The 22,168-nt window shown below is 40.4% G+C and overlaps 1 protein-coding gene across 4 annotated transcripts in view; it reads right to left on the minus strand.

The window, feature by feature from the left end:
* slc8a1b (solute carrier family 8 member 1b) overlaps window positions 1-22,168 on the minus strand; it is a 124,346-nt gene that overhangs the window by 98,987 nt on the left and 3,191 nt on the right. For all 4 annotated transcript variants that reach the window (XM_046401091.1, XM_046401088.1, XM_046401090.1 and 1 more), the window contains exons 2-4: window positions 10,786-11,706; window positions 8,825-8,989; window positions 6,585-7,375 (exon numbers count right to left, since the gene is read on the minus strand). In XM_046401091.1, coding sequence (XP_046257047.1) covers window positions 6,585-7,375; window positions 8,825-8,989; window positions 10,786-11,661 — 1,832 coding nt within the window. In that variant the 5' untranslated portion in view covers window positions 11,662-11,706. The remainder of the gene's footprint in view (window positions 1-6,584; window positions 7,376-8,824; window positions 8,990-10,785; window positions 11,707-22,168) is intronic.

Raw genomic sequence — 22,168 nt, forward strand, 5'->3', positions numbered from 1 at the left:
ACAAAAATCTTCCACCGGATGATATTTTACAATTTGCTTCATTGTTCAGTGTCACAGAAGAATTTATTAAAGTAAATGCAAATCAATGCAAAACACATACAAACACAGACCCACTCACAGTTTTAATCATCTGTCCAATACAAGCGTGGCTCTCCCACAACACTTGTTATCCTCCTCTGCTAATTAATTCAGCATTTTTTACTAATGACGCTGCTGTCACAGGATGGAGAGTGTATGTGTGTGCGCTTATGACCTACAACCTCATCAAGGCTCATTACCTTCTAATGCCTCGCTGATATGAGTGTGTGAAGTGCATATGTGTGTGTGCACAAGTGTGCTGGCTGAAGTGTGATTTTGTCTCTGTCAGTCACACTGGATTTTTTCAGACAGAGTCTGAACAGATCATAGTCTGCAGATGTTACATGTATTATGTTTTCACACTGTATTTCCTTGTGTGATTTCCATTTGTTCCACCCAGCTAAGCCCTCATGACTTCGGTCTTGTTGTCTCAGACTATTCAAGCCCTATTGGCAGGCTGTATGGAGGTGAGAGGATGAGTAGGCTCTTTTTTTCCCATTCTGCACACATCTATTTCTGTTTTTTCATGTGAACAGAAAAGTGCAACTGTATGAATGCCTTCCAGCCCGAGAAAGTCTAAAATGTCCACTGTTGTCCACATATTGAAATGATCACCTGGGCCTCAAGTCAAGAGTTGGTCAATAAACCCAAGTCTGAATCTATGAGAAGCAAATTGTAATTAGTTTTAAGATAATTAGTTAACAATTTTCCACAGAGGACAATTCCGTAAACACTGCGTTAGTAAATGATCTGTGATGATGACTCTGCTTCTGGGAGACAAGACATACAAAGAAAATATGCATATTAAAATTTTCAGCAGGATGACTAGTTGTCAGAAACTGGTCAAGCTCAAAGCGGAATAATTTTCCCAGCAACTCAGTCAGGCAACCATGAACCCCACTGGGAATCTTAAGAGTGAAGCCTGATTAAGATAAACCCTGAACAAAATTCCATTGCAAAAGAAATCAAGATCTCCGCTTCTCTCTGACAAATGACTCAAAGTACACACATGTGCGTTCACATGCAAAAGTGTTTGCAAGTATGCACAACCCACATTCCTATAGCATTCTGATGATGTATCTCAAAAAGCCAATCTGTGCTGCTTATTGGGGTGTGAAGTCCCAGTCTGCTCTGTATGTTTTGTGTGTGTGTGTGTGTGTGTGTGTGTGTGTAGGAGGAAGCCTAATTTGATTCTCGACTGTACCATGTTCCTCTGCTGACTGCCTGTTTATGGAAATTGCATAATTGGCTCAGTGATTGTGTGTGTGACTGTGATCCATGTCTTTACAACCAAACAGGGTCAAAACATCACTGAATAAAAGTCAAAACCAACCGGGCTTTAATGTGCCTCCAGTGGCAGGTCACACACATACACACACACGATTTTCTCCCAGGAGATTAACCATAACCAAAGTGCCACTCCATGTTAAGCGTGTGTTAGAATGGCTTCGCGGCAGGGAGCCTTTGCACGTCGGCCATGAGTACCTTGCCAGTCTGGATGAGACACACAAGGGTGCGACAAAGCATCGGTGTGTGATGAAAGTGTTGTTTTGTTGTTGTTTTTTTTTTTTTTTAACTCTTTTGACCATAATGTGTGTGAAACGAGGGCTTATCCTGTACACACAGCTTCACTGATGACTACTGAGCCATACGATGAGGACTCATTTTACAAACCAACATGACACTGGACATATTTCACTTGGCTGTCCTCTTCAAGGTCTAAAAATACAGCTTCAACAGCCAAAAAGTCGAATTGTCGACCTATTTAGTATTAAGTGGTCTGATAATTCCATCAGGACCATCCTTAATAAAAATAGAGCCACTTAGGGTGCTGGAAGGTGCTCTGGATAAAACTGCTTATCATGTGACAGATTTGATGCTGGTTATTTGTAGTACGGATATATCTGAGCAATAGCACTATAGTGAGGAAAATGTTTATTTAAAAAAGTTATCAAGTCCAGTATTGAGCCACAAAACCTTTTTTCCCCCTGAAAGGAATGCAAAGTTAGCCAAGGGCCAGCAGAATAATTCTGCCTGTTTCCTATGCAGGTTAGAGTTAAGTTTTTATTTTCAGTTGACCGTTCCACCTACTTCAAGGTATACTCGATTCTAACCTCACAAAACCAGCCTACAATTTTCACTTCACTCATGCTTAATAGACCTTCCTTCTGAATCGTCATCGTTGGACAAGAGTGCCATATTACATCGTACTATATGGAAGAAAATAATCAGTTCTGAACCGACTAAATGGCTTTAAATTTAGAAACATAAGTTGTAGTTGAGGTAGCAGTAGTACTAATAGTAATAACACTAAATAACAGTGTAAAAATATCTTCAATAGTTGCAAGTGCAATAGCAATTGTAGTACTTCTAGCAATGGTACTAAGAGTTACCTGAAATTGAAAAGACCTGTCGAAATCTGGCATAGTGTGTACTAGTGCAATACACCACAAAGTGGATAGCAGAGTGCAGAACACACACACACACAGGACTGAGAAGGGATTTTTTTATGACATACTGCATTGAAGACTAAAATGGAGATAATTTGACACTGCCGAGTGCTGTGTGCTGGTTGTCTGTGCACTCTCCTTATTTCTCTGTCACTCTCTCCATCTCAGTGTCCCTCTCCCACACATACACCTTTCGATCTTTCAAAGAACACACCAGCTCTCACAAACTATTTCGGAGACAAATTGCACAGGGCCTCTTACGAACACAGAAAAAGATACATTTAAGGGGATATGGGAAGAGGTAAAATGGTTTAAGAAAATAAAGGGAAGACGGTCACAATGAAGAAAAGTCCAAAACTTTAAGAGATCTAAAACTTTTCTCTTTCTCTATCCCCTCTCTGTCCAGTCCATCATTCTCTGCTGTCCCTCCTCCCATCACTGCCTCCGTTCACCCATTTATGTATATAACTGCACCCTCTCTCTCTCTCTCTCTCTCTCTCTCTGTCTCTGTCTCCCTCGGCGTCCTGTCTCTCTCTCTGAGAAACAGAATCAGGGTAGAATTAGCCTGGAGGCAGTCCTATTTAGATCAGCTATTTTGTAATTCCTTTTTTCTTCAGCAAAAACGACCTCTTCTTTTCCCTGCAGGGACACACTCACACCCTGATGGCTCACTGAAGACATACACTGTGTATTTCTATGGAAATGCATATGTTATCTTGGGACAAGTGCTGCTAATTACTTAAGGCTTTAAATGCTATGGTATGTGACAATTTATTTAGGTAATAATCCCTACCGTGTATTTGATGTAAATGTTATATGTTTGTTTACTGCACTTGCAGTTTTCGTCAACAACACAACAATGCTCTTAATGTGTGTCCACAGAAGCTATTTTTAACTAGCGTCACATTAAAGGAGTGAAAATTTACCCGAAAGACAAAGCACAGCGCATCACTTAACTATAAATGAGTACCAACTGCATGCCCTAAAAGCTTGGAAACCAAATATGTATCATTTTACATGTTAAAAAGATTAAAGAACAATTAAAAAAAAAACAAAAAACAATAAGCATGGTCGACTTTGAGGGCAGTCTAAAATCACCCACTGTGGCTATTTAGCAGAACCTAGCTAACTAGCTACAGTATATATATGTTGATATGTTTGAGACCTTTCTTTTAAGAACCAAATTTTCTGCTCCCCTTAATGTATTTAAGCAGGCAAAGTAAAGACTTCAAACTTTCTTACAGCTCTTATTATCACATATTAGGCTGCTATTTAAGCAAAGGCAACTATATTGAACTATTTAAGACTGCATAAAATAATTCAACACACATGAGTTAGAGGTGTATTTAGAGATTAAGTGGTTGAAAGACACTATGTGGGAATGAAACTTGTAATTTTCTGGTTACAAAATGGCTTCTCCTTGCGTACATGTAGCCGAGGTCCAAATGCTTCTCACTGCAGGCATTCGTATTGTAGTTTATAGTCACAGTGCTCCACCTCTGGGTCTTTTCCCAAGGAAATACACACACGTACACACACAGTAACCATGATAGCCGGAAGGACTGTCCATCATTTGATTTGGACAAAGTGTTATTAAAATCCACTTAGTCCTGGCTGTAAGAGCTATAAGCCATGGAAACTATGTAGTCTGCCACAAGCTGAAAAAGCCAGCCCTGCAGACATCTGCTTCAAATCTGGCCCAAAACAGAAGAGAGAGAGCGAGTTTTAGACTACTGTTACTAAGACAGCATCTCTTCCATTCATTCATCATGACAGCAAACTTTGTTTCATGTCACTGCAGCCTTTCTTCCTCACAAACAATTCGAATATTTCAATCTAACACTGTAAGCAAACTTTTGGTTTCCAAGGCAACCCACTGCAACTAACAAGTGATGTGTGCCAGCAAGAAACAGAGCTCTACATCTCTTCCCCACTGCATGTCTCAACCAAGTTAAGACTTGTTTATTTATATTGTTCCATATCAGATCCAATATCACTAGCTTTACAGGCCCACAGCAACAGCAGGAATTCCCAACATGGCTTAAGCTTTCCAAGAAGACAAAGAAAACCTTCTCCCCCAAACATCTGATGACAAAAAGACTAAAATGGAGTAAAGACAGATCAGACTATCCTTGGCTGAGGGTGCATAAGCAGCCAAAAGTGAAAGGTGAGCAAGTACAAATAAATACAGAAACAGAAAACTTTAAGGTTGTAAAAATCCAGACTACCACCATGAGATCATAACCTTAAAAATAGTGTGTGGTGGGACATGGTGAGTGATCAGGTGAGTGGGTTTAGTACTGGTAAAGAGTAAGTAAAGTAAAAAAAAACAATTAAGTTGTTATAATAAAATTATAACATTCTCAAACCTTACAGACAACTCCTCAAAACTAGGACATGGCCCAAACAGTAAAAAGGCCAGCTGCTTAAAGCTGTGAAGTTTATTGTATTCCCGCTACAGCGACAGGTCCAACAGGCCTACAGGCCACCACAGGAAGGCTAAAATGCAAACAGCAATTTGTGGCGACATCATGAACACGCCCACCCTGACATGTGGGAGAGAAAAAGAGCGGCAGCCATCAGCAGCAGCAGCAATCATTCTGCACACAAACCAGTTGAGTGTTTTATGAAAAACAGAAATGTCATCTCTCATTATGAGTATGTATTTCAGTTTTGTGCAAAAAATGCAATACTGAAAACAGATTTTCAGCAGTTGCACGACACTTGTCCAAACATAAGCATCCATATGGTTAATAAAAACACAAAACCAACTAACAAACTATCCTTATACATTCACCTGATGCTGTTTTTTCAGAACCAGATTCTATCAGTTCCACTGTGCTGTAAACATCTAAGTCAACTACTGATGCCATTTGTGTGTGTGTGTGTGTGTGTGTGTGACATTTGAGTCTGTGTCATATTACCAGCTACTGATGAGTAATGATGAAGTAAATGTGCGGCAAGAAACACACAAGTATGAATAGCTGTCACTATAAAAAAATGTAAAGCACAAAAAGGGGATTTTGAAATTAGGTTCGGTTTCAAGCCAAAGTATTCAACAGTGTACAAACACTTGGCTGATAGCTAATTCGCCACACTGAGTGGGTCGGGATGAAGAGCACAGCAGCTGGCTGTGAGCAAAATCACCACAGCGGTGAAAGGCTTCCTTAAATGTGGTCAAACGGCAATCACGGACCTCACCATGAGTCACCATCAGATATTAAGACCTCTGCCTTTGACTAAGAAGAGCTTTGCTTTAAATGGACTTTCAAGTTCTTTTCACACAGGAAAGACAACAAAAAAAAAAGAAAAAAAAAAGAGGCTCTAGCGGGCTGCATGAGTGGTTGCTCCAGGATGTTCTCACAGTATAAAGCCACCTAAAAGGGCAACTGGCACTTTATTAAACAGCCTTTGTGTATCCAAATTAAACTGGCAAGACAGATGCTCCTTAGCATGATTCCCTGCTGCTCATTTAATTCATGTACCAATTCCAGCAACCAAATCCTCCTGGTTTTCCATTATGTGCCTTGCTTGTGGAAGCTTCAACACTTCTCATTCAATTTCCGTGTACTAACATTCTGTGTAATTGAAATTCAAACCATTACCCGGCTGACAAATAACCCAGTTCCTTGAATCACGCAACTCAAAACCTAAACCTACTGTGCTGAATGTGTAGCATTCCAGAGCGTAGGAATCCGTAAAACCCACAGAAGACTAAAACAGCAGCAGAATTCAAAGAAAACAGGAGTCACAAAAATGACGAAGATGAAAGAAGAGTCTGAATGAGGCAAAGTAGAAGATGTAAAGTATAAAGTATCAAGGGGTGAGGAATGGTTGATTTTGCCAAGTCCCCCAATGAGCAGTCCGCCTCGCCGCTCATCATGACCACCACATCACACTCACACCCTCATTTTCTCACATCATCAGCAATAACATTTGCAATATCACACTGACAAAGGGCGTGAAAATCATGCAGAAAATGACCATGAAGCTGGTAAATATCTGCATGAATAAATTTAATAGTTTTCATTATGATTCAAATTTAAGGTTACTCACAAGATTTCGTCATTCTGAAATTCCAGGATGCCGTGAGTGTCTTCGAAGTCCTCTCCTCCTCCGCGTGCTGTTCCCTCCACCGTCTTGTATGGCAGCATGACCACGCCGCGAGCCCCCGATGTTCTCAGCACCTTCACCTCCATGGTGCCAACACTCTCGCTCACATGGCATACAGGCTCCTCAAAAGTAAAGATACCGGCATGGTCGTCATCAAAGATGGTAACGGTCGCTGTGGAGGGTAAGCCGAGACATGCCACCGAGTCCACATGATTGGCTGACTCGCCTTCCTCTGCTTCCTCGCCTTCTGATGTCAACACCTTGACATTGGAAAGGTGAATCAGGAAGTTTTCATCCTCTTCAAAGATGTCATCATCAATGATCCCAACCCGGATCTCCTTCAGTGTCTCGCCAGGCTTGAAGACCAGCACACCCTCTGTGAACTCGTAGTCCGAGCCAGCGTTGGCTGTGCCATCTTCTGTCCGGTACTCCACAGAAACCGTTTTGCCCATATCACCACCACGTCGCACCACGTTCACTGCCACTGTGCCGCAGTTCTCAAGGCACTGGTAAGAGCCGGGCTCGAAAAGGATCTTCGAGATGGGGTCATTGTCACCGGCATCGGAGCGAACCTCGTGCATGCTGACTGCTTTTCGTGCCTGATCAGCTGCATGTTTCTTCAGGATATTGCCAGCACCTGTCATCAGCCGGGTGGCCTGGCATCGATAGAAAGCACGGCTCTTCTGCTGCTGGCTCAGAACTTGGTAGTTGGCAAGCTCAATGAGTTGTTCCACCTGGTAAAAGAAAACATGAAGGCACACAAAATTACCTAAAAATGTTTTCTTCAGCATGATCAGTGGACGTGGCAGTCTTTGCTGAAATGTTGCATGACCTAAAATCCACCAGACAGCTGGAATAGTATCTGCTATTGAGGGAAAGAATGTTTTTGTCAACTTGTCTGCTTCAGCAAGACAACACTGTTTAACAACAACTTGTCTGGATAAATAAGATTTAATGCTGTTTCACGTGAGTGAATCCAACATTATAAACAAAGAACAGTGACGTTACAATGAGTCATTCTGTTATAATATGTCAACAGAGAAACAACAGTGAAATTTCCATCAGCAGGATCTGTCACACTAGTTACACTGAGGAATAAGCATCAGATTAATCTATGCCTTTATGAGGTTTTACACAGCTGTACGATGCCCCAAAAGAAACATGAACAGCTTGGAAAGTTCATTAGAAGAGAAGTCCTCCTGCAACGAGAGGATCCAGCTCCAAGCTCACATGACAGTTTTGGACCTTTAGAAAATGACTACTATCAGGTACAGCTGGTGAAGTCTACAAAAAACAAGACTATAGCAGCCCTGCCTAAAGTACGACCATAAAGTAAGTAACTGATTAATCAGCCTCGTTGTTAATTCATGTTGAGACGAGGGCAAAAGCGTCAAACTTTATTTCAGGAGGCTCTCATGCATGTAAAAAAGGTTTGCCACTTCAGAAGCTTGTCATGATGTGTGTAGCTTCCATTTATGCTCTTCAGTGTTAAACCTGAAGAGAACTGAGCCGAACAAACCACGTCATGCCATACTTGATGGCTACGATATATTGCTTTCTTTTCAAATACAGAGCTCTGCAAAGTGTGAGGTAGGAAGAAAGAAAAAAGAAAAAAAAACAGTTTAATCTGATTTATTTTTATCTTCATGATATCAGCTCAGATTTAGAATGAAACAATTTCACTTTGAGGAACTGTAAATCTGCCTCATATCTTACTGCTGTCCTGTATACGTAGACCCAAGTAGGCACTATAAGACTCTGTGTTTAAAATAAGACTCTGCAGCAATGACACAAAGACAAATTCCTGTGTTTATCATGTAATTTCAGACAGTCAGCTGGCCAGACAGAATACGAATTGGCAATTTCAGATGTCAGTGTATCTGTATTTAATTTTTATTCACATATTGATTAAACTTCTGCTCAGTCTAATTGACAATTTTCTTTTTTCAGATGTGCCATTATAAAATTAATCTGAGAGGTTGTGATGAAACCTTCAACTGCATTCATCACCATAATCACTGCGATAATAGGAGCAAATACAGGGTGTCATCTGCTGCTGCTTATTTTGTCATTTCATTTGGCATACAGGAAAACAACAATGAGGAAAACAGCCCTGACGGGAACAGCGGTAACAGTATGTTTTACTGCACCCTATGTGAGGTGCTTTTGATTTTGTTACCCACCTCCTTGTCTGGGTGTTTCTGTTTGAGCTCCTTCAAGATCTTGGCCATGTCTCTGCGGGTCTCCTCCTCATCCAGATCCTTCTCATCTAAATCCAAACCCAGCGGACCATCCAGGAAGTCAACACCGTGAGAGTTCAGCATCTTCCCATCCATCTCAATGTCCACCTTATAATGAAAAAGAAAACTATTCGGTCAGCACTGAAGTTGGTTGGAGGCTTTGGCGCAAAATCTGAAGGCAAACAGTTCTCATGCTATCATGGAGGTTAACTGAGAACTGGGTGTGTACCAAAAATGACCTTTAACAACCATTTAAAAATAGGCAGAGATGTATGGTTTGTATAAGTCCTACCCTGTTCTGGATGCATCCCCCCCATGGATCACTATTCATGTTTCAAAGTTGTAGCCTGTGATCTATTTTAAAATTTTTTGAATGCGAATTTCTTTCAGTTCAGCTTGAGAGGATTCAGCTCAGTTTAGGTCAAAAATGGACTCTTATATATCTAATATAACTTATAACATAATGCAAGATAATTTCACAAACAGTCTACATTAATCTGTACTGTGCATGTGAAAACAAGCAGATTGCAGCATCATCTTTTATCAGACATGTTACCAAATTGTCAGCCATCTGTTTCTCTCACAGTAAAGAGGTTGTTCTGCTATTCAGTTTGTTTTAAAATGAAGGCTGTTAATTTAAAAATAAGCTATTTGCCCATCACCCCGGAGAGACTGTTTGGCTTGATTCAGTAATTTCTTTTAGTCAGAAGTTGACATTTAAGTGCTCTCTGTGTGCTAATGGAGTACTGACTCTTAATAATCTCATCAAAGAAATGAGAAAAACAATAACACAAGTTACTGGACTGAGAGACTCTCATTTAACTGTGTGGTGAATAAATGTATCCAAAACCATAATACAGAGAACTTAATTAGATGATGTTTAATGCACTGCATGGGACATCACACAAAGCATCAGATATTAGTCAGAGCAGGAAATGAAACAGTGACAATACTTAAAAAGTATTTGTGTGTGTTTGCAGTAATAAGCTTCATGGCATGAGTTTACCTTGGCAGAATTCCATTCATTAATTCAGATAATTGTTTCAGATACGCATTACTCATGAACTCAGTTCCACCTACACAGAGCACCTTATCTCCTCCTTTGTTTTATCTAGCCCATGTTTGGATGAGGAGAGCTTAATTAATTTTTACTGGTCGACTGCTCTCTAACTAATATACCATTGGAATACAGAGAGCTCTCGACATGACTGCCAGGTTCTTTATGAGACGCTGAGATGGAATTTAACTCTGAAATTCAACACTTAGACATCATCATCATCATCACTGCCACCTTGGAGTGATTTCTGGTGGGAATAAGAAAGGGTAGCATTTTCCTTGTTGACAAAGGCTGCAAGGAACAAGGACAAGGTTTCTTCCCTTATATTTGTTCCATTTGTCATCTCCAGGTTCACAGTTGTGATTGCTATAATCCTCCATTTTTGACTTTGTCTACCAATGCTCACAGCTGATGAATAATGACATAACAGTCATGTGAGCATGCTCAGTGGGAGAGAAACCACATGAATTCTGATTTAACTGTTCACACAGTCATTACATCATCAGGAATCAGATACAAATCTCATTGAGGATCACACATGAAAATGGCCCAAATCACAATCAAAAAGATAAGTCTCTTTGTGTTTGAGCTGGTCAGCCTGTCATGAAAAAGCATGATGTGTCATATGAACAAAAAAATAAAGTTAAAAAATAAGAAATATGCTAATTTCACCAAAAGTGAAGCAAAAGAGTACTAGAAATGGTATGAGTACTGCACGAGTAATGTTAGTCATGTTAAAGGATAGTTAAGGTTTAATACAACTTATGAAAACACTGTAGTAACTTTACTACAAAAATAGTACCAAAGTTGTACTGGAAAGTGATAATTAAAATTTCCCTGAACATACCTTGGGCGGAAGTGGACGGTCTCCCTCGGTCTCGATGATCATGCCACGCTGCTTGCCAGTGCGGTAGCGCTTGTACACATACTTGTAAAACAGCAGGCGGCGATCGGCCACCCAGGCGAACACCACACAAATGGGGAAGAAGAGGAATGTGAGCAGCCCCTCCCACACCTGCACAACGCCAGGTGTGATGACAGACAGGATCAGGTAGAGCCAAATGTAGGCAAAGATACTCCAGGTGGCCGTGACAAAGAAGACACGAAGGTGCTTGACCTTTCTCGTCTCGCCATCAGGCACAACATACACACAAAGCCCGATGATGACAAACATGTTGAACGCTGCAGAGCCCACAATGGTGGAGGGGCCCAATGCACCAGCACTGAATTCATGACCTATGACTTCTATAACGGACAGCAGAATCTCAGGAGCTGAAGAGCCCAGAGCCATGAGGGTAAGATTGGAGACGGTCTCGTTCCAGATCCGAACGGTGGTGGTGGTGGTTTCCCCGTTGGGTTTTTTGATGGTGATCTCCTTTTCCTGTGACGTGATGACCTCTATTGATGCCATGAAACGGTCTGCAATGATTGACACACCCAGGAACATGTAGACCAGAGCGACAAAATAAACCGTCGCTCGGGCAACCTTGTCACCAAATGATGGGTTTTGGGGCTCCCAAACAGGTAAGATCACCCCCTTTGAGCATGCTTCAGCCTTGGGGCATTCAGTTTTATTTGTGGAAACCGCAGAAACGGAGCCACCCAAGCTCTGCTCAGGGGGAGCGCCGGCCAGTGAGGGATGGAGCTTGAGGAGGAGAATGACTGCGATGACTGCTAGCCTCAGGCCAGGGGACAGGAGGGATGAGTGATCCCAGCGGCCCATGTTGACGTCCAGACTGTGGGCTGAGGATTAATGAAGGTCTTGAACCTTTGGAGAGATGAGAAAAACAGGAAGTAATTCAGGTTAGACTGTCACAGACCTCCAGCATGTGGGGGATGTTTATGTGTGATTGTCTGCTTTAATTTGAATTGTCACCACAATAATTTAACATTCTTATCTAGCAAGAGCATAATGCAAGAATTTGGGTTGAGATGAGTTTCTGCAAATGTTATAAACAACTTTGTTTAGAGGCTGAGTGGATAACAGTTTTGGTTTATATGTGCTGAGGCTGCAAAAGGTCAAATCTGCATCTGTCTGAGAAAAATACAGCTGAAACACATCACCTCGGCAGAATTATGACTGGTGTGGTTCATCACTAAACAACACTCAATGCTTTGCAAAAATAAAACAAAAATAAAATAAAATAAACAGCCCAGTTCACTTTCAGACATTAAGAAGCTTAAAAACCCAAAACCACACAAATAAAAACATGTTTTCAGTGAACATATTTTGCTTAGCTGTTTAGGGGCAGCAAGTTCAAATAACCACACCTAAGGTAAACCTGAGCTCCTGATCTCAGCAGTATAGATTCCCAGCCAGACGACCCTGCTGTTCCTCATGGAGCCTGGCCAGGAGCCATCAATTGATTGAAATTTTGAATCCAAATTGCATGCATTTCTAAAACCGGATAGAACTGACAAAAAAAATAAAAAAAGCTGTTAACAAAATAGGACTGTACAAATCAAAAAATCAATGACTCAACTAATCCTCATGTCACTATGCAAAATTCGGGCTTGTGGTTCGGTGTTTTGATGTACAGTATATTTAACCTGCATGTCTTTGGACTGTGGAAGGAGGCTGAAGCATCCAGAGGGAACCCACACATGCAAAATCTAGGCAGAAAGGGCCTGGCTGGCCCGTGGGCTCAAACCCAGAACCTTCTTGGTGAACAGTACTGACCACTGTTCACTGTCTCCGTCCCTCTGTCAGCCGTGTGTATGTGAGCAACAAACAGGCAGATGGGTCGAGGCATGCAGGCAAAGGATGAAACCTACACTTCTACGGTATTCGCGCAAAATCTAGAGGGTTGTGCGGAGGTGTGGGCGTCTTTATTTGTGTCTCAGAATGTAACCTCTGTGAAACAATCAGGAAAAAAAACCATTTTATTTGCCCTCTCTTTTCATTTACTCTTCCTATCACCTCTGGGCTCTCTCCCTCTATCTCGACCAGTGAGCCACAGAGAAGTGACAAACTTTGAAGTGTTTGTAGTTTACAGACAGCAACCGAAATATTCTGTATATTAAAGAGATCACAAATATCCCAATGCTTGAGCTTCCATGTGATTTAATCAGCACAAACATAAAAAGATAATAAAATTTGATGAAGAAAAAAACATAATTAGCTGAGCTCATTTTAATAAAGTAAACATTTCCCTGTAGCCCAACACATATTGAGTGCAGTTACCACATATAACAAGCTAATTGCACATTGTTGGGACATTTTCCATAGGGAGAATAATCCATCTGTACATAATTTGCATGGTTATCGGGTGTGTATGAAGGTGCTCAAGTCTATGCATTTAGACAAAGCAATAATACTGATTATTGAACTTTATATAGCTTTTAATTTTCTAAGGACAATTATACATATGTTGATTTAAAATGGACTGAACACTATATGGACAAAAATACTGCGACACCTGACTGTTACACCAATATGGACTTTAATAACATCGCAGTCTAAATACACAGACAACTTTGCAGCTATAACAGCTTTCACTCTTCTGTGAAGGCTTTCCACAACATGTTGGAGTGTTTCTGTGGGAATTTGTGCCCATTCATGCAGTAGAGCATTTGTGAGGTCACACACTGATGTTGGACCACAAGGCCTGGCTCGCAATCTCTGTTCCAGTTCATCCCAAAGGTGATGGATGGGGTTGAGGTCAGGACTCTGTGAGGGCCAGTCAAGTTCTTCCACACCAAACTCATCCAACCATGTCTTTATGGAGCGTTGCTTTGTGCACTGGGGCACAGTCATGCTGGAATAGAAAAGGGCCTTCAACAAACTGTTGCCACAAAGTTGAAAGCATAGCATTGTCCAAAATGTCTTGGTGTGCTGAAGCATTAAGATTTCCCTTCACTAGATGTAAAGGGCAGAGCCCAACCCCTGAAAAACAGCTTCATACCACACCTGAATTCAGTAATAAAGGTGTGTCCAAATATGTTTGTCTATATGCTGTATTTCTCATACATGTTTTTTGTGGCAAATTAGTAGTCAATTTCTATTTTCTAGGATGCAGGGTTGCCTGCCTTAGTGTACACTAACCTGAAGATCCCCAACTGAACCAGCGCCTGTGCTCTGGCCCACTTGGGATCATAACATAACTGGGAGCCTGGCCATGTAATACTGTATCCTAAAAACTATCAAAGGGAATTTAAAATCAATTCTAAACTGCACAGGGAGCCATTGTGCATAGGTGGTCTTGAAAAGGAGGAAGGAAGCAGATGAAGGGAAAGGGATGTGGGTGATTTCACATTTAAGCACAATTTTCTAAGACACACACATCCTCCCTTGAGGTTTAAGAGGATGAAAAGAAAAATGCAAATACTCCTTTCAGTGCTGCCACATTTAAAGAACACGAGAGCGTACAGACAGATGTTGAATGTGTGCACTCGTGCATACTCTACGGAGCTGTCCACAAGCAATGAAAAAAATGGAGGACTTAACTTTATTTTTACAGTGTATACAGTCCCTTCGGGTCAGTATTATCTGTATATGTGCACATGTTGGCAGATTGCAGGAACTTCACTCTGCATTCAAATGGTAGACAAAGCAATTCTTTAGTAATTCTAATTACTGACTTTAATTGAATTGAATTGAATTGAATTGAATTGCATCGAGATGATATGACCAGATTTAATGGCAAATCATTCAATATTGGTGACACATTTCAGCTGGAACTGATAAACGTTAATCTTGTGGTTGTGCTGAGTCTATAGGATTTATCCTATGGGGACCATGAATATCAGTTTTGCAATTTAAGATGACAAAACAACTAGTGTGACAGCAAACAGATCAATTTGAGAACAGTATCGTAGGAACAATGAGCTGCTTGTTGATAGACATGTTTCCTCCTGTACAGATTATCTTCCTACCATTTTCTTGAAAGGACCCACAAACTGTTTCATGTTCCAGCTGGACAAACAAGACAGAATGACTATCTGGCCAACGCACATGATGTTCATTGCCTCATTAGTCACATCTCACATCTGTGTTACCCAGGAGCAAACTTTTACCACGTTGTAGAACTTTAAGTGAAAGCACTGCCGCACACACAGGAGTAGTAATGCTTTTAATCAGGGATCAGTAACAACGGAACCAAGACCCAAAACAAAGATCAGCTTAGAACGCTCCTCAAACAAGCTTCTTACACTGTACTGCACGCCAACATCCATTTCCTGATAATTAACGGTTCACGCTCTTACAGGCAGACACAGCACAATTTACCCAACATTAATAGTTACATCAGTACTTTCCTTTTTTTTCTGCAACAATACTCATTATGGATGAAGCAGTGAATCCTCTAACAATATGAGTCAGATTTTCTCTCGTATTACATGAAGCGAGGCTTGGGAGCCATAGGGCCTGACACTAAATGATCAGCACACAGGCCATTTGCACTGGGAATGTAATCAATGTTTGAACATTCTTTCACATATTGTACATATTGTAGAGAGTATGCACATGCGGTCCCTAATGTCGTTGACAGCTACTTGCTGCATAAATCAGTTACTGTGTAATGCATAATCAGTACACCAATGCTGAATTTTAAATATTTGGGTTAAATAAATGAAGTGTGACGTGTGTTCAGTTTGGCTGGTATGTTGAAGTCTACTGAGTGGGCTCAGCTGTGTTGTAATAGTTTTGCTCAGATGTTAAGAAAATCAATTCCAATCGAAATTACTCATCTACTTAATTAAACCTCAGTTCAGCAAGCTCATAACCAAACATTTTCCTCCTGGCTAATGTGATCCAGTAGCCTTCTACGGCCTTCTTGTGTGGTCACACAAGACTTTGAGTGGCATTTCCATCTAATCAATAATTCAATGTGCTTTGGGATTTGGTTGTTTTCACTTAGCGATGTCATTGTTCAGGCAGGCTGATGGATAAAAAGCATGCTCTTTGTGCCAGCTGTTCTCTAGACAATACAATGTGTTTTCTGTTACTTCCGTACACTAGTGGATGCTCAAGGTGAGATGTCTGAAATCTTAGAAAATCAAAATGATATTTTCAGAAAAAGTATCTAATGAGTACAACAGAAATGTATGAATGAAAATGTCCATGTCTAGAGGGAAGACACTACAGGTGAAACTAGAGGTTTTTTTATTACTTTTTTTAATGCACAGGTCAATTTTGAGCAATTTTGCTTTTGTCTTCTTTCAGACTAGTGGAAAGAAAACACCCAAAATACACATTTAGATGTGTTTTATTTTAGATTTCTGCTCTGAAATTTTAGAAATACTATCACATACTTAATTAAACAGTCTCATTTACATATTTAAACTAATGACCATAAAATAAAAACGGCCGACATGGGAGCTCCCCTAAAGTGAAGTCAAATATCTACCTCCTGTAAGAAGTCTGTAGCATAAGTCATAAATCCTCAGAGGATCTGGCAGCGCTCGTATCCAGGATTTTTTAGCTTTACTTTAATCAGTGGGAGAATGTGGAGATGGATCATCCATCAATTATCTAAACATAATATTTCAGAAAACTTGTAGTAAAGAAAAAAAAATCCATTCAAATGTAGACCTTTCAAATAAGCTGTCAGAGGTAATAACATGGAACTGTCATCCTTTATGTAACCCCACCCTGCTCATGATGTCAAGTCCTGTATGTCTTTATATGCATGAAACACACACATTAAAAGGGAGTCAGTCATTAAAAGGAGTCAAATAGTCACCACAAGAGGGAAAAAAATGTTAAATTCTCATTCACGATTTAAGTTCTTTGAGTGTGTCAGTTCTTCCAAAGAGCACCTAATATGAAAAAGTCCATTGAGGCCAGCATTGGTTATTGGATTCAGCACAGCCATTCATGGTTTGAATATAATGAAGCTTTCAGAAAGCAGGGGCTAAATGTTTTTTCACCATAGGAGGCAATGTGTGATTAAGAAGTTAATCCTTGAAGAAAATAGTTCACTTTGGAAAATGCACTTATTTCTTTTCATTCCTAGGAGTAGAATGAGATGATTGACACCAGCTCTGTACATTGAATATGAAGCTACAACCACAAACTGGTTAGCTTAGCATCGATATTGGAAACAGGTAGCCTGGCCCAGTACTAAGGTAAAAATAAACCCACCTACCAGAACTTCTAAAGCTCACCAAAATCAGTAAAAATTGTAGGTTACTACTTAATATGTAAGATACTCTGGGTCCTGCATTAATGTAGACCATGTTTTAAACCACATCATAGAGAAGCATTTTAATCAAAGCTCAAAGCCTTTATTGCTCATTATCTCCATTTTTCTCCTGCAACTATCTATTCAAATGATATTCATCTTATTGGTGCCACTTTGATAGTCATGTGATCCAGAACAGGACAAATTAGGAAACTGATGGGCTAATGAACACTAGGAGCTTGCATGTCTTCAAACAGACAAATGGAATTTGCAGTGCCTTGCAAAAAGGAACCCAAGTAGCAGTTGTTGGTTAGGGAATAACATCCAGCAATCCATGCTCTAGTTTCTGTCCCTCGCTTCATTTCTTCTCACCAACATGCTTAAAATTCATCCTCAGCGGTCCTTCATAAACCTTGCTTACACAAGTCTGATTGCTCTACACTTTATCAGGAGCTTACACATCAGATGACTTCAAATAATTACCTGGTCTGTTTGTTCTTCCTGTTTTGTTGTACGTCTGCAAAACACACCCTGCAGGGCAGACTCACTGCAGTTGCGCTCTCTAATACTGGCGGCTGATAAAGTAAAAATTGATGTCTTGGCTGATATCAGTACCAAACTCAAGGCTGTGTGTTTATGTGTCTGCTGTTAACAGAGAGGCTTAGTTGCTGAACACTGGCTGCTATTTTGGATGTGGTAATTGAAATATCGGGTTTCAGAATATCCTGCCATGATTTTCCCTCGTGTTATGACCTCAAAAACTTGGCTCCATTTCAAGAGGAGCACATTAGACAGACCAAGCCAGCTCCAAGAAACAAAAAAGTCAAACTTACAGGCACACACACAATATGTAAAGTTATGAGACACAGAACTACAATGAAGCAAGATGCTCCATCGTACAGTCATTCACCAGGATCCTCTGAAGGCAGCACCCAAAGATACCAAGAAGGCAGCTGATCAGACCAACAGGCAATAGGAAAAAGAGAAAAAAGAAGACAATAGTGTACAAAAGACATGCACCGAGTTTTTGCATTAACCTCTAATGTTCATCAGATACCAAGTCATGCAGGAAAATTACAGATATTAGAAGTGATGTAGTTGCAAAATAAAGACTTGCCGACCATGAGCAACACAAATACTGCAGGAAAATACAAAGAAAATGTCTCAGCCCGCTGCTCTGAGGAGGAGTCTGAATGTAAGAGGCAATGATAAAACTTTAAAACAGTGAGTGGGAACGAGAGGAAAAAAAATATAAAGTAAACCCGATGGGTAAAGGAAGGCATCTAAAGAGAAAGAGAGACTGGATGAGAGGAATGTAATATAGGAAACAGATTAAGATGTCTAGAGACAGATAGAAAGAAATGGGAGACAGGAAAATGAGAGGTCATCTACCGTACTCTCATCTCTCTTGGTGAAATAAAACTGAAGGGCTTTGTGTGTGCATGGGCACATAAGACCAAATATGCATAGACCCACACATGCACACTAGCCCCTGCAAACACTTGAAGATCAATGGCCTGCATTTACCATCATTAGGGTGATGTTGAGCTCTTTTAGCCTGAATCTGCCTTGCAGCCAATCCTCAAGCCAAGATGTCTTGTCATATTATTACACTGGGAGTGAAGGAAATGATCATATTGGCACTGTACACAGGACTGTTTCCTACTCTCTGTTACTTTGTTTATTCATTGACATTATCTGTCTGTCTGTCTGTCTGTCTGGGATGTGACAAACGTGGGAGAATGATGATAAGCTCTGGCAAATGAATTGTATGGGTAGATAAAAAAAAAAAACATAAAAAGAAAATAATCAAATAAATCACTCCCCTCATCTCCAGTGCTCCATTCATTCATGGGAGAAGAACCAACCGAAGGAAAGCAGTCATCCTCAAACTAACCACATTTAAATCCTCCTTCTAGGTTCAGAATCCTAGGTCCACCATCGCTCCAGTTCCCTGTACCTCAGTGGGTTTTCTAAAAGGTTTCTTTTATTTGTTCTTCTGAAAGCTTGAAACATTTTATTTGTTTTAACATCCAACAACAACATGTTGCATAGAACTGGCAACTGTCAAAACCTCACAGACGCCACTAGTTGCTTTTATGGCAGCATTACTCAATACTTCTGTATTATCACTGAGTGTGTATAATGTGAAAGGAGTTGCTCATAGTGACAAACAGTTTATATCACCCAACAGGTGTTTCATCAGCTCTACAGCATCTTTAAGCTAATTGCTTTGGTTTTACCACCGGCAACTTTGCCGTTTTCGTTCAGTCTCACTGCTGTCATTGGCTTTGTTCTCAGCAGGATAAGGCAGTTCTTATCAGTGGAAAATGTCCTAATAAAGCAAAGTTAGCAACAGGCTGGTAAACAAAGCGAAGCATTTAGCAGCTGATGAGATATTTCCACGAGTTGATGGAGATCAAAAAAAGCACAAGAAGGCTTAATGCTGGACTTACAAGGTTGAGTATCTTCGACTGGCTGTTAGATAACTGCTAACATGTTTGCTATATCAACTCCAGAGTTTATCCTTATCCAGACTGGGTGTAAAGAGAGATCTTATCAGTCTTATCAGATGTAGAGGCTGTGAACACACTGACACAAACATACTTTTGACTTGAAAACTGTGCTTTTCATCATAAGAAGCTATATGATACACAGCTCAATACTTTGCACGGATCCTCGTCTGGACTTATCTTTTATCATTCTGTACGGGCTTCATAACCACAAACTGCAAAGACACAACAGAATTACTTTATCACCGGTTACTCATTTAAAAACCATGGTCGGAGGCAGCTGCTAGCCTCGGTCTTATCCTTAAAGTACTAGTCTAATGCTACTGATTTCAGGAATTAGACCATATTTCAGGTAAACACCGTCTCTTTCTACAATGGATGATAAGTTTATCTGGGATAAACACAACATTTACAGATTACAGGTAAGCTTTGCTTTGTAGAACAACACCCTTGTCTTTTCTGTGCTATAACAGTGTAGCATTTCTGCCACCAACTACTGCCAAGTAGTGCATGGCAGCAAGCAGAGGGGTGGCCAATCAAGGCTGACAATCTTCCTGGTAATTCATTTGTTTACAAAACTTTACTAAGATTAACATCACAATAATTCGTTTGTGTTCCGCTTCTCAGTTTGACAGGGTGAGTAGTTTGTGTCTGTAAATGTTTCATTTAGATGTGAGCATGACGACAGTGCAGCTCAGCCTTGATCACAATTTTTCACAGTAGCTACTAGCTGGATTGCAGTAAAAATTTTCCCAGTGGTCCAATAAGTATTTTAAATAAATCAAAGTTTTCTTTACAGTACAGTATGTATATTTTATTTTGGCTGCCAGATTACCAAATCTGTGCATGAGACAAGCTGTTTGTCACATGAACAAACAAAATGGAGTACGGGAAAGTGAAAATGGTTTACAGTAATCTTTTTTATCAGTATTACAGAACTGTAATGTGGCAGTACACCAACACTTAAAATGGATAGTCAGGTAGCACATTTCTGTTAATGGCCTACTATGATGCAAAAAAAAAAGATCTAAAAAAAAAATTCAAGAAGTGAAAAATCATAGCTAAAACAGGATCTGTAAAAAAAAATGGCTTTTACTCCAAGAGACTGGCAGCAGAAGCATTACCTGACCTGTCCTTGTCGTGAAACAAGTCTGTTTTTACTGTAAACAGCAGTAGACGCGGTCCATTTTGCAGAAAGGACCAGCAGACCTTCAGGAGTGTGGGAACATAAATTAAAATCATAATAAAAATCTTATCAAACTGGTCTTGTTCTTAAAAATTTACAACCAATTTAAACATTGATTTGTAAAGCTATACCGTTACATTGCTGTTCAGACTTTCTTTTGTATGCAGGTAAACATAAACTGCAACCTTTATCTGCAATCCCCCCAACCCCCAACCCCATAACAACACACACAGGCAGCAAACAGAAGCCACAGCTACAAACATTTCCAGCAATTGCAGAAATCTTCAAGTGGAGGTTGTGAAATCTCTTGATGACTATGATAATCATGTAGTTTAAACCTTTCACATCATACAATCGAATGCATTATGCTAAACCTGCTCCTTCCAGATAAGATGAAGCTCAGCCTCCCCACAGCCACTCACCACTGACTTATTCACGACATAGTGACCCAGCAGTTGCTGCACTGTAGCGGTTATATGCCTGGAGAAAGTTGTGCATCTGTGTGTGTGTGTGTGTGTGTGTGTGTGTGTGTGTGTGTGTGTGTGTGTGTGTGTGTTATATGCTCTCCTCAACCAGGTTAAGAACAGGCCTAATAACTGATTGATGAAGACCCACTGAGAGGCAGTCTGAATCTGGTGGCAAATATAGAAAAAGGTCAGTTTTTTTTATTGGAAAATGCATCACGTATGCTAATCTAATCAGTTTTATTGTCATGTCCAAAATGAAACCTTGCCACTGCGCCATTACAAGATATTTCATCAATTACCAAGTACACCACTGCTGCAAAGTAAGTAAAGCAGCAAAGAGCTTTAGCTGCATTTGAGTATTTCATTGTCATAAATAAATATTTCATACCATCTACAGTGGATTAGCCACAGCTCCTCTGTGTCACGGCCATAAAGCTCCGACTGAAGTCAGCTGGAAAAGATTGCCTGGAAAGCCTTGATGGTACCTGCCTGATGTGCCAAGCACTCCTCACAAGACGAAGCGTTTATAGTGTCACGTCAGGAGAATGAAAAGCTGCTGCCTGCTGCCTCCTCTAATATTATCTGCGCAAGGTCTACAAGAACACTTGACTGATGTGTGAAGCTCTGAGATTGTTTAATTTCCTTTTTTTTTATAACGTTTTACACACACATCATGCAGAAGGCAAAACAAGCTTTTGTCCCCGGATTTCACGTTTAAGAATAAAAATCCAACTTAAAAAGGATGGATTCCTGAAACAACGATGAATTAAACCCATTCAAACTCAACCACGAGGTCCGGACTCGGATTCCTCCCTACAACCTGCTCTGCGCTCATGTACAAAGGCACTCAAGTGGTCCCAACACCACTGCACCGTTTGGCGCAAATGATGGGGGACGTGCAGAACTGCGCAAATGTGGATCTCAGTGCGCTTTTAAGCGA

This window comes from Scatophagus argus, chromosome 10 (genome assembly GCF_020382885.2).
Source record: "Scatophagus argus isolate fScaArg1 chromosome 10, fScaArg1.pri, whole genome shotgun sequence".
Lineage (NCBI taxonomy): Eukaryota > Metazoa > Chordata > Actinopteri > Scatophagidae > Scatophagus > Scatophagus argus.